This window comes from Antechinus flavipes, chromosome 4 (assembly GCF_016432865.1).
Source record: "Antechinus flavipes isolate AdamAnt ecotype Samford, QLD, Australia chromosome 4, AdamAnt_v2, whole genome shotgun sequence".
NCBI lineage: Eukaryota > Metazoa > Chordata > Mammalia > Dasyuromorphia > Dasyuridae > Antechinus > Antechinus flavipes.
The window spans coordinates 50,878,701-50,892,533 of NC_067401.1; the positions used below are offsets into that span (position 1 = coordinate 50,878,701).

The 13,833-nt window shown below is 43.8% G+C and overlaps 1 protein-coding gene across 1 annotated transcript; it reads right to left on the reverse strand.

The window, feature by feature from the left end:
- Window positions 1–227: 227 nt before the first annotated feature.
- TAFA3 (TAFA chemokine like family member 3) lies at window positions 228–13,833 on the reverse strand. Its single transcript, XM_051993009.1, has 6 exons — window positions 13,434–13,833; window positions 11,553–11,639; window positions 11,103–11,218; window positions 10,121–10,270; window positions 8,115–8,239; window positions 228–5,470 (listed from the first exon to the last, which is right to left on the reverse strand). Exons 3-6 carry the CDS (start codon window positions 11,215–11,217, stop codon window positions 5,459–5,461), a joined length of 402 nt encoding a protein of 133 aa, XP_051848969.1. The 5' UTR covers window position 11,218; window positions 11,553–11,639; window positions 13,434–13,833; the 3' UTR covers window positions 228–5,458.

A 13,833-nucleotide genomic window follows, 5' to 3' on the forward strand; every position in this document is an offset into this window, starting at 1 on the left:
CATATACATACAAAGGCAAATGCCTACATGGAAACACACAATCAGGTGCACATGAGCACACACACACACATGCACAGAAAACCACATCTACACAAATACACCTATACCTAGTTCTTTAAAAAGATTTTCAGTAGAAATGTATAATACAAGATGAGTTCTTCAACTGTGATGTGATCGCTTCTTATAGAATTCTCACTGTTTCAATGTCTCTCTTCTAAGTCTCTCTCCGTTTCTTGTGGTTGTTAAACATCATTAGGGGCATTTTAAAGATCAATGGGAATGGAGTTAGTGCAGGACCAGTCTCAATAAATCTGGAAAGATGCAGCAGAATGGCCCAGGAAATAAATTCAAATTCATCATTTAACTATATTGATTACTATGAAGGCTTCATTTACTAAGATTTAATGAGGAGGGTTTGATGGAAATACCAGTATCTCAGTGCCCCTCTATCAGAGAAGGCTAGTCTTTAAATAAACCACTCAAAAGGCTCCTCCCACTCAACCCTGCACCTCCTCCCCCTTCTCCCATGAAGGACTATAACTCAATAGTTTCATACAGAGAATTGAAATATTCCCCAGAGTTCTGAACAACTGACAAATTCTAAATGATCCCTCCTCCCTCTCTCCCTCTTTCTTCCTAACTATATCAGTCCATCTCTCTCCATCTCCCAATTGTTTCTCATTTCTCTTCCTTTGTCCCCTGAGTTCAGTGGGCTGGGTGACTCAAGGAGAAAGCATATTCATGCTCTTCCCTGCCTGGAGCTCACTTTCTCTCAGGCCCTGGGTATATGTCCACAGACAGGACTCAGAGTACAGCTGGAGCTTTCAATCCCTTCAACCCTGGGGATTATTTGGGGCCACTAATTAGCATGTAACTCATAGACCTTAATTAAGCTGCCAGGCAGCAAATATGAATCACCCACATGGTCCCCAGAGGATGGAACCTTCCTTTGGCCTGAAGGCTCCCTGCACAGCTGGCAGGGAACCTATGAACCTCACTGCTGGGGGGTGGGGGAGAAGCGCTCAAGAATCCCCCACCCCAGGGAAATAAATTAAAATTCCTAAGCTGTCATGAAAGCCGATGAAAAAATTATCACAACTTCTTTAAGAGAGAGAAGACAGGCAGGTCCCTTCACTAGTGAATCCCAATTATTTGTATAGCACTCTTCTAGAATCAGTTCCTTACCCCAACTCCCTTATCCTCACTGAGGAAGAAGAAAAATATGATAGAGGGTAGAAGGGTCTAAATAGAAGGAAGCAACCCAGGGGATGGAATTAGCAAATTTCAACAAATGGAAAGGAGCTGTTTAATAAATGTCAATGGGATTTTGAATGAATAGGGCGAGGTAGGATGGGAAGCAGATGGATGCTTATTGCTTAAGCACAGCTGGGTTAGCTAGAGCTTTGTCCTAGGCAACAACTTCCACATGTGTCACGGTTTGTGATTCTGTGGGAGCCCTGTCCCACTCCATAAAAGCTGAGAGAAAAGTGAGACCCAAGAAAGGTCAAGACACAGGGGTCCTCAAACTTTTTAAATAGGAGGCCAGTTCACTGTCCCTCAGACTGTTGGAGGGCCGGACTATAGTAAAAACAAAAATTTTGTTTTGTGGGCCTTTAAATAAAGAAACTTCATAGCCCTGGGTGAGGGAGATAAATGTCTTCAGTTGCCGCATGTAGCCCGTGCCGTAGTTTGAGGACCCTCTTAGAGGCTGGTATTTCAACCAGCTGAGGCTGAGGGAAGAGGAGGATGGGACAGATTTTCTTCCCCTGGAGTATATGTTGTGTCTCTCAGTTATCTTACTTCCCCACCATCACTATATTGCCTTCAAGTTAAAAAAAAAAATTCTATTTATACCCCTGGAAAACAGGAACAATTGGGATTAGTAAAGGAACCATTGTCTATGCTATACTTCCTACTGATTACTAGGTTGGGGCATGATTTTATGATTGAATGATGAAGACTTCTCGGGTACCATCCTCATTCTCTCAGTTTCATTCCATGGCTCATGATCTACTTGTCTGTGAGGATAGTGAGCTTGGAGTTCCTGGATCAAAGATTCTTTAGGGGTAGCCAGAGTCCTTTCTTGGAATCAATGGTTGAAAATAGGAAGGGAAACTCCGTTAGGCTTTGGAACTCTATTCTTCACTCCTAGTCTCAGCACTAGGAGGTAAGAATCCTGTTCCATCACTTGGGAGTTCTAACACAGTATCTCATTGGCCATTACTTCTTGTTATCAATTTCTCAGAGTTATTAAAAACAACAACAAAAAGAAATCTGGTATTTAGATCCCTAATTCTCTAAGGGACAGAATGGACAGACATTGTCTTGTTGCAATGGAGGCCAGGCCCTCCAAAGATCATCTAAAATTCAGGGGTCCTCAAACTACGGCCCGAGGGCCAGATGCAGCAGCTGAGGACGTTTATCCCCCTCACCCAGGACTATGAAGTTTCTTTATTTAAAGGCCCACAAAACAAAGTTTTTGTTTTTACTATAATCCGGCCCTCCAACAGTTTGAGGGACAGTGAACTGGCTCCCTATTTTAAAAGTTTGAGGACCCCTGAATTCTAAATCATTTCCTTGCTTCAAAGGAAAACAGGTCAGTTCCCAGGTCCTGCAGAAAGAGATGGTAAGTCTTTCACCTGTTTCTTCCCCTACCCCCGCCCTTTGACTCTGGCATTTGCAGAGATTAAAATGAATTTAATATTTCAGAATCTGGTATTTACACTCAAATGAGAAGTTGAGATTAAATATTCAGTTACAAAAATATGAAGATAAACTGTGAAGCAATTGAATTGAAGATGTTATTATTGGGTCAATTCTTCATGACTCCACTCAGGATTATCTTGGTTACTGGATTCTTGGCTATTGGAGTATAGATGAGAAGTTGAAGTTGACACTTCCTGACTCCAGGCTCAGCATTCTATCTATCGTACCCCCTAGTTGCCCATAAAAAAAGTAAATTCTTGATTTAAAAAAAAAAATGCTGTTATATTTAGTTGTTTTGGGACATGTCCAACTCTTCTGGGGTTTCCTTAGGAAAGTTACTGGAATAGTTTGCCATTTCCAGCTCATTTTACAGATGAGAAATTGAGGCAAGCAGGGTTAAGTGGCTTGTCTAGAATCACACACCTAGTAAGTGTCTTAAGGCTATATCTGAACTCAGGGCTTCCTGATTTCAGGGCTAGCACTCTATCTGTACTGCGCCATCTAGTAACAATCCAGGACAGAGCAGTATTGAGAGTAGATAAAGAATATCAGATAGGTGTGTTTTTCTTGAGGAGCAGATAGGACCAGGGGTTAGGGGAACCCAGGCATTCCCTTACCTGTCTGGAAAACCCCTTCTTGTTGGATTCCCCTTAACTGGAGATATTCAACTTGAGACCAGATGAACACTTGTTGGGATTGTGAAGAGGAAATTTCTATCCAGGTGGGACTTAGTTAAGATGACCTCTGAGATTCATTTTGACTTTCTATAATTCCTTGAAGACTTGTCAGCCTAGTCTGGGTAAACATTCAACCTTAGAGTTCCTTCCAGCCCAATAGCCCTTTACTCCCAAACCTGAGTCATCACCATTTTTATATCCAGAATCCATTTGGAGTGATAATGGCCCAGAGGTCTCCTTCTATTTGACCATACCATTACCACCTTCTCCTCCAATATCCCAGTGCCCCCACATCTGCTCCCTCCAAAGTCCATATCCCATCTTTGGATCCTCTTGATTCTGGCTTCTGGGACATGGGTTATAAAGGGAAAAGAGCTGACTGGGTTTTAGGAAACCGATGTACTTCTAGCTCTGCTGCTAACTACTTATTCAACTTAGGGTTATCTATTTCATTTCTCTGGACCCGAGTGCCTTATCCCTTTGTAAAACAAGGGAAGATTATCTCTAAGATTCTTTCCACCTCTGTATACTGGAAGTCTATAAGATCTGTATCAGCTTGACTAGGGGAGACAGGAGACATAAACCTCTCACTTCTATCTTCCTAAGGATCAGGGATAGATGGACATAACACAACAGTATATACCCAGAAATAGATGCCCTTTGAAGGTCATCTGAATGCTTTGGACCTTTCAGGGATTAAAGTTGAAAACTGCTCAGTATCCTGAGACTATACAGTTAGATTTGGTGAGAGATTCCTGAATACTGAGGACAACAGAAGTTGAATTTGACAGCAATTTCACTCTGATCTCTCCGCTCCCTATCTCCTTCCTTCCCTGAGTCAGGCCATATCACATTCCTATACTTAGGAAAAGAGGTACATGATGAGCAACCCTTGTTTAAATAGTCATTCTTCAATATCGTTCCAGTTAGAACCCCAACTCATAGGACAGACAGAAAATGTTGGTTTTAGAGTGGTGGGAAAACTAGCTGTGTGGCCTTGGACAAATTAATTAGCCAGTCTGACCTCTCTTTTTTTGTTAAAAAAAATTGAGGAGAGGGTCTGGATTATGTGAGAGTGATACTCTTTCCTTTATACAATACTTTAAAAAGTACAAAACACTTTCATAACCATCATCTCAAAGGAGCTCACCAAATCATAAAAATGAAGAATTCTCTAAAGAGATCTTAGAGATATCCAGTTTAACAGATGAGTACTTTGGATCAGAGTTAAATGACTTGCCGAAGATCACACAGCTAGTAAATGGCACGGCCAAGACTCTAATTCAAGTGTTGACTCCAAACCCAGTATTCTTTCTACAAAACTCTGCTACCTCATTTGCTCTATTCATAGATGTCCTTTATTGGGTCCTTTTCTATTTTAAGGAGACTCATAAAGTCCCACTCCAAAATTGTATGGAAGCAACTGCTTAACAGGCTACTCTGTTGCACAAACTCTGCTGGGATTTTGTGGTCTGCTATCCTCCCATAGCCTCTCACTCATTCAAAAGGGTTGATGCCATTACTAACTTGTGGTAAGAAAGGAATGCTTTCCTTCAAAATGTCAGCAGCTTCAGGACATTCGATTCAATTGGGAACAATGGATGTGACTCTCCTAGCTTGTTACCATAAGCCCAGGGAAAGGGGAAGGTCTGAAAGACAGAGAATCTAATTTCCTCACCTCCACTTTTCCCCCAGTAGTTTCAAAAACAATAAATAATGCTAGCACTTACTTATCCCTGACAATTTCCTGTGTGCATCTGGCTCCCCAGCTAGATTGTTTGCTCCCTCAAAATAGGAATTATGTCAAAAATGTCTTCCCTTAGCACAGAGCTCTTCACAGAGGATGTTTAGAAACACTCATTTCTTGCTTAATGGAAATGTCCCTGGGAGAGAGGACATTGCAGTGATGTTCAGGTCCACCAGAAGACAGTGTCTCCATTGCCTTGCAATTCTGATGAGGCAGGCCCACCCAGAGCATCCAGTTATTCCCATCTTCTAGGACATTAGTCCTTCTCAAATCTTCTTTGGCTCATGGTTCCATTGTTCTTCTCTGGGCCAGAAGGTATTCCCAAGGGCTATCGTGTGACCTGAAAAATAGGATGAGGAGTTAGGTATGACTATAACCAAACCTATCTTCAGCACCTGCAATGATCTGCTCAGAGAGAAACAACTGCCTCATCCCATCAATCACAAACTCCTCACAAGGAAAAGGCCATCCAGGCGTCTTTTGATTCTTTGCTCTGACCCATAATCTTGGCTATGCTGCTCAGAAAGATCTGAGAAAAGGAAACCAGGAGCCCCTACTTTTCCCTGGTTTGGCAACTTTCTAAGCTACAGGTGTAGTACAGAGACAATTAGTCAGCATCTCTTAAAGGCAATGGCTAACCTGGGATCTATGAGGAGAGTTCAGAATTTCAGTGAATTTATTTATTTATTTTTAATATTTTATTTTATAATAACTTTATATTGACAGAATCCATGCCAGGGTAATTTTTTTACAATATTATCCCTTGCACTCGCTTCTGTTCCGATTTTTCCCCTCCCTCCATCCCCTCCTCTAGATGGCAAGCAGTCCTATATATGTTACATATGTTGCAGTATATCCTAGATACATGTTTGCAGAACCGAACAGTTCTCTTGTTGCACAGGGAGAATTGGATTCAGAATGTAAAAATAATCCGGGAAGAAAAACAAAAATGCAAATAGTAGTGAATTTATTTTTAAAAAACATTTTGGTAATTGTATTTAAATATAATTGGTTTATATAATTTTTCCCCCTGAGGCAATAGGGATTAAATGACTTCCCCAGGATCACACAGCTAGGACGTGCTAAGTGTCTGAGATAAGATTTGAACTCAGGTCCTCCTGACTTCAGGGCTGGTACTCTACCCACTGCACCACCTAGCTGCCCCTATATAATCTTAATTTATTTTATGCATTTAAAAACACTATCCTGAGAAGGGGTCCACATGCTGTACCAGACTGCCAAAGGGGCACATGGAACAAAATAAGATTAAGTATTCCCTATTTTATAGAGACTTGTACAAATTCAATCCGGTAAAATGGCAATAAATATTTTAAGTGACATGGGATTCTTATTCTTAAAAAGATACCAAGATTCTCTAGCTTCTTTCTCACTTGCAAATAATTATAATAGCTGATATACATATGAATGTATATATACATACTTATACATGTTTATATGTGTTGTGGTTTTATACATATATACATATACACATAAATATACAATCTACACATTTATGCACATATCAAGATATATATATGATGAACAGAACCAGCTACACCCAGCGAAAGAACACTGGGAAATGAGTGTGGACCACAACATAGCATTTACACTCTTTCTGTTGTTTGCTTGCATTTTTGTTTTTTTTTCCAGGTTATTTTTACCTTTCTAAATCTGATTTTTCTTGTGCAAAAGAGAACTGTATAAATATATACACATATATTGTATTTAACACATACTTTAACATGTTTAACATGTATGGGACTGCCTGCCATCTAGGAGAGGGATGAGGGAGGAGGGGAAAATTTGGATCAGAAGTGTTTGCAAGGGTCAATGTTGAAAAATAACCCATGCATATGTTTTGCCAATAAAAAACTATAATAAGAATAAAAAAGATATATACATAGACACACACATAGCTTTGAAACTTTTTCCCAATATTTTCTCATTTGAGTTTACTACTTTATGAAGGAGACATTTTACAGATTAAGTGATTTGTCTCTGGTCACACTGCCAGTAAGTATCCCAAACACATTAAACTCAGGTTTTTCCTGAGTCTGACACGTTCCATAGTACAACAGACTGCCTCTCCCAGTAGACAAATAAGTTCTGCTTTGTAGCTAACTAAACTCTCCGATACCGCTGCTGCAACTTAAGCCCCCTTTCCTGTGTTTCAGGCTCTTTGGAGATGGAGAAGAGCTGACTGGCATCCTCCTTATAATAACCCTTCAGACTCTGATGGCAGCTTCCCCTCCTTCCCCCGCTTCCCCTGTCTTTTCACAATCATTTTTGGATTTAGGCATCAGAGGGGGCAGGGTTGGGAAGCAGCCTAGCTCTGGAATAGATAGATGGAGCCTCACTAGCCTGTATAAATGGTGATGAGAGAATGATGCGACTGATTAAGCAAGGCACACATGGAATTGCTAATAAGTTTGATAAAATTTTAATTACCCCTTGTTCTGTGGGGCAGGCAGCAAACCATGAAAATAATAATCGTGTTGGGCTCTACCACGGCAGAGCTGTCAACCTAGAGGGAAGTGGGTAGGAGGGTATAAAGACAGCTGGGCGAGGAGCCCTGGACCAAGGTGGATAGGCAGGAGGCTACACCCCAGGAGTTCTGGGGAAAATGAGACTGTCTCTGCTATTATCCCATACCATTTCGTCAGTTATTGACTTATAGATTGACTTCTCTCTATTTCAGTGAGGCAGAAAGGTAGGTTTCTAAAATTTCTCTCTAACCTTGGGGCAGAGAAAAGATATAGGAAAGAAGCAGGAACCTGCCAGGGTCACCCAACATTTTATAGGCAGAGACAAGATCAAAATCCAGATCCTGGTTCGTTCTCAGAAATCAAATCAGATCTACATCCCTGCAGATGGTTTGGACCCCCACTATTGGTCTCCCTCCTCAGAAAATAACCAGGAACTTTCCTTTCCTTTGCTTTCTTCTTTGAATAGTGAGAGTGAATGAGCGATCCATTCCCAGGTACCTTGGTGGTTTTGACTTTGTTCCCACTGCTACAGCTCCATCCAGAGAGGTCTGGGAGCACCTTACACTCCTCCTCAGGCAGACAGGGCTGCATTTGACACCACCACTTCTGCAGGACAATGGAGGCTGTGGGAATGGAAAGTGGTGAGGGGTCAGCACTGGGCTCTGGTGCACATATGTGGGTGAAGAGTACCAGAGGCTAGGTCCATCCTCCTGCTGCTGGAGGAGACAATGAGAAAGGTCTTCTTCGCACAACCCCCTGGAACAGAAGCAACTTCCTTGAAGTAGGAAGGAGGGAACCAGAAACCCAAGGCCCTTGACCAATGCCATCCTTTATAACCAAGAGGGCTGAGGTAAGAAGGGACACCTCCCAGCCTGAAGCCTCAGAGTGCTCCCACTGTGACTTCCAGTCCATGTAATCCCTTCAGCTCTGCAATGATAACCCAGACCAATCAAGGGCAGTAAAACAGGAGCAATCCATCATAAGGTTCAACCTCATCACCAATGTAAAGGCAACTCTTTCACATAGCCCTTTCCTGTGGCAGTAGAACTGTGTTTCTGCTTCTGTATGTGAGCAAATGTATGAGGAGATGGAAGGTATGCTGAGATTAATAAGTTCATGAATAAACAAGAGTGTTAATGGATAAGGGAATGGTCAGGGAGCAAGTACTAAGTATCTGTCATGTTGGAGGCACTGCTAAGCCCTGGAAATGCAAAGACATAAATGAAATAGTCCCTCCCCTGGATATATAAGTGTGCCAGAGTAAGTGGGTGAAAAGATATATATTGGAGTGTTCATGTGTTGGGGGGGGGGGGAGAATAAGAGAAGAAAGAAGCAATAAGGAATGGAAAAAGAAGAGAGAAAAAAGAGAGGGGGAGAAAAAAGGGATAGAGGAAAGGAAGAAGGTGAGAGGGAAGGGAAGAGAGACTGAGAAAGAAAGGGAGAGGTCTGTGGATGTGTTTGGGCATGATTATGTGTATGTGGAGGGAGAGAGATAGAGGCAGAGTTGTTTTTGTGTGTGTGTGTGTGAGAGAGAGAGAGAGAGAGAGACAGACAGACAGACAGACAGAGACAGACAGAGAAACACAGAGACAGAGACTGTGAGTGAGAAAGACAGAGAATCAAAGAGAGAGAGGTGGGGGAAGTGTGGGTATGTGGGTAAATATGTATGTATGTGTGTGAGAGAGAGAGAGGGAATCAAAGAGACACAGAGGACAGAGTTTGTAAGAGAGAGAGAGAGAAAGAGAGAGAGAGAGACAGACAGCCACACAGAGACAGAGAATGTGAGTGAGACAGAGAGTCAGAGAGAGAGAAGTGGGGGGAGTGTGGGTATATGGGTAAATATGTATGTGAGAGAGAGAGAAAGAAAGAGAGAGAGGGGGGGGGAATCAAAGAGACACAGGACAGAGTTTGTGTGTGTGTGAGAGAGAGAGAGAGAGAAAGAGAGAGAGACAGACGGACAGACAGACAAGGAGAGAGAGAAGAGAGAAAGAAATCTATATGTCTAAGGAAGTGAGGGTATAAGTAGCTCATTGTTTTAGTCATGTCCAAGGCTCTCTGACTTCATTTGGAATGATTTGCTATTTCCTTCTCCAGCTCATATTTTTCTAAATGAGGAAATTGAGGCAAACAGAATTACATGACTTGCCCAGGATCACATAGCTTCTAAGTATCTGAGGTCAAATTTAAGACTTGGTGAAAAGGTAAAAATGTGAAGGGGTAAGTATGCAAGAAAGATTCATCTCATCTGGAAATAAAGAATAATAATGCCTTCCATGCTATGTGCATAGAAAAATTATTATTTTTATTGTTATTATTATCACCATTGTCAGGTACCATTACAATAGTAATCACTCAAATGAGCAATGGATCCAATGGCTGGAAAGAAAACTTACTTTCATTTCCTAAAGCCAGAAATGATATTTGAATTTTTATTTTTTCCCACTGGTCTTATGCATTCTTGCTATTTTCCCCTCCCTGTTCTGACCATGTCCCCAACCACTCACCGTCCACACAGGATGGTTTTGCCCTAGTGGTTCCTGCTACTTGGCCCGGAAAGCAGGAGCATTTGACTGTCTGGGATCGCTCCTCAATTCGGTTCCGGTTGCAGCATCGATGGGCAGCTATCACTTCACAGGTGCCAGGTTCCACGTGTACTGGAAGAAGAAATGTCAGCAGGGATGCTGTCCTTCCTCACTTATCCAATGCTCCAGGGACATAGTGGACATCCCCTGACACTTAGCTCCCCACCCTCAGGGCAGAGAATATTTTTTTAAAAATTATTTCCATTAAGAGAGAAGTAGAAATCCTCCTGGGCATTTTCAGAATACTCCCCCACTCTTCTGAAGGAGTACTTAGCCCAGGATTGAGACAGAGACCACAATGACCACACCTTTCAAAAGAGCCCTCCCTACCTACTCAGGCCAAAGAGAATGAGCCTCCAGCCCCTCCCCATCTTGCCTTCACAGTGTGGGGGTTTAGAGAGGACTAGGGGACTTACAAATGAGTCGGGAGGATTATCCGATTACATAGGCTTTCACTATTCCAGAAGGAAAACCACAGAATTAGGACAGGGGTCCAGACTTAACCCTTGAATCCCCACTCTCCTATATAAAGCTTCCTTTCTGGTTCCTCTCCAGGGTGAGACTACTGTGTGAAGCAATTGGCCATCTTCCCAGTGCTATATGGAATGACCTGAACTTGTTTCTTTCTTTTTTAAAAATAAGGACAGAAAGCAGCATCAAATGTAATAAGTCAATGAAACTTTTACCCACTAAGCCTAGCATCTGTTCAGAATGGATGGTCCTAATTCTCTAGTCTTTCTCCATTCCCTTGAGTCAGGATCCAAGGTCCTATTAGTCAAATTATGATGTCAAACAGCGCATACCCCTCCTCATCTTTGCTTCAAATCCCTTCAAAAGTCCCATGTCTTCCAAAAACCCACTCCTTATCCTCCCTTCTGAGAAAAAAATAAAAAAAACCAAAAACCTGCGTGAGTCCGAGGATGTGATGAAGCGAATGCCAGCCTTGACCAGAGTGTGGCCAAGCAGAGCACCAAAAGACAGACCCCTGTGCTCCAGCTCCGAAATTCCCTCTCACTCATTCTGAAGAAAAACCGAGATAAGACATATGAGGATGGAAAAGGCTAAAATTCTAATATTTCCATGCTCTTGCTCCTCTTTCAATCCCAACCAGGATTAGGTTCTCAAACATACCAGTGAAGAAAGGTAGAAATGGAGGGAACCCTACAGAGCCCACAGAATAAGGGGATGGTACCAAAACCAGAAGAGACAAAGAAGGGAAATGAGCATCTTAGAATAAGGGATGAAATTGAAACCCACCAAAAAAAAAAAAAAAAAAGATGGAGTCAGTATACTTCCTTCCTTCTGCCAAGTCTTGGCTGCCTCCCTTTAATTTGGCCCATTTCCCCCGACTCACCTCTTACTGGGCTCCCAGCTATTACTTGTAAATGCACTGGACTCAAACTTATTCCACCTGGGTGAGTGGGAGAAAACATTGGGGTCTCTGGAGAGGGAGAGGGAGAAAGAGAGAGGGGAGGAGAAAAGGGGAAGGGAGGGAAGAGAGGGAGAGAGAGGAGGGGGGTAAAGAGAGAAGGGGGAAGGAGGGAAAGAAAGGGAAAGGGGGAAAGGAGGGAAGAGGAAGGGAAGGAGAGAGAGCAAAATGTTAAAGAGCAAGGAGAGAAAGGGGAGATACTTGTGGGGTAGTAGGGTGCTAAAGTTCATCAGGCAAATCCCTCAGATACCAGATCCCTAAGCAAAATTTCTAGAGTCCTAAACCATTCTTACTCTTTTCCTTTACCTTGAGAGGATATGTGTTTCCTGTTTCCTCAAAGATCTCAGGTCAAAAGATTGCTCCTTATCTGAAGGCATCTTCCCTCCCCCTCAGCTTTCTCTCCCATCTACACAGAATTCCCTGTGTATCCCAGCCCTTGTAGAGTCTCTGGTCACTTTCCTTTCTCCTGGAAAGATAAATTGAGTTAATTCCACTTCTGCTGTCCTCATATCCCTATATTCTAGAGGGCTACATCACACAAGGGTCTCTGACCAGAGAACAGAACCCCAAATAGTTACTCTTTCTTTCAGGGAAGGGGGGGGAGGGGAGAGAAGAGAGAAGAGAGCGAAGAGAGAAGAGAGAGAAGAGAGAGAGGAGAGAGAGGAGAGAGAGGAGAGAGAGAGAGAGAGAGAGAGAGAGAGAGAGAGGAGAGAGGAGAGAGGAGAGAGGAGAGAGGAGAGAGGGAGAGGGAGAGGGAGAGGAGAGGGAGAGGGAGAGGGAGAGGGAGAGGGAGAGGGAGAGGGAGAGGGAGAGGGAGAGAAAGAGAAAGAGAAAGAGAGAGAGAGAGAGAGAGAGAGAGAGAGAGAGAGAGAGAGAGAGAGAGAGAGATGGCAGTAAGAATTAAAGCATAAAGATGATACTCGGACTACAAAGTTGGGGGAGGGACCCTGGTGTTTTTGTTTTCAGATCTCCAAGAGTATGGGATGGAGTCAGTGACCTTGCCATAGCTGATAACACTTCACTTTATATCTAGTTGGAAGAATATAAGATGTTTTGAAGGGAGGGAAGAGAAAGGGAACTGGGAGATGGAAAATACTACTTGTGTGTCCATTTTACCCTGGGTTAATGTCCACACAATTTGGGAGGTAGGAGGAGCTCTGAGGATCAGAAAGATCACTCAGCTAGATCTGGTCACCTCTTCCCTCTGCCTATAAATTAATACCATTTTGATTATCTTCTATACCTCTAGATTTTGATGGTCCATTCCCCCAACTCGCACAATCTAAAGGAATGCTCCCCACCCCCAGCTCCAAGGGGTCCTAACCGAGCGTACATTAAGGAAAGGATGCTGGAAGGAAACAGATTGGTATCCTCAATGGAGGCCTTTTGTAAATCTTCCTCCGCCATTCACTCCCTCTTTCATTAACAATTAGAGAAAGTAGGTTCTCCTTGCTGGGAAGGGGGGAAGAGGAAGTGGTCCGTTTCCACTTCGACATCGAAGAATTTGGTGTCTACTTCTGCCTCAATTTCTCCTTCTGTCTCGGAGAGGTGATGATCATGGCACCAAATCACCACTCAAGACTCTGGAAGAGATGAGACCCTCCTCTCCTCTCTCTCGGTTCCACAGATCATTACTAGCAGTGCCCTACCTTACAGAAGAAATTCTGGATACGGGGCCATCGGATACCCCTAGTCTCTTCCTAGCCTATGGGACTGGACTCCTTCCACTTTCCCCTCCCCCCTCTTCCCAGCCCCTCTCGAAACCCTCCCAGACCGCAACACCTGGAGCTTCCTCGAGTCTCGTACCTGCGGCCGCTTCTGCCCGCCGAACCAGAGGTCTCCCCCGCTCCTACGCTCGAGGACCCGGGACCCGAGAGCCTGTAGCCGGCACCGGGCCGTTGCCGCCCTGCAGTCTCTGCACTGCCCGGCTTCGTTCCGTCGGGTACTGTCCGAATGCTCTGGGTCTCCGTCACCAAGACGCTGCGCTCTCGGGGGAGCTGGGCTCCAGCCAAGCTGTTTTCGAGGGTGCCGCTCCCGGGGCAAGTAGGGAGCTCCGGGCCCGGCCCAGCCCAGCTCTGCGGAGCTCGGCTCAGCTCCTCTCGCTCTGGTTCTCCAGCCCCAAAAGGCTAAAAAGCGCGCAGCCGCTGCGTGTCCGTCCGCTGCGGGCCGCCTCCGCGCCCGGAGCCCTGCACCACCGCCAGCAGCC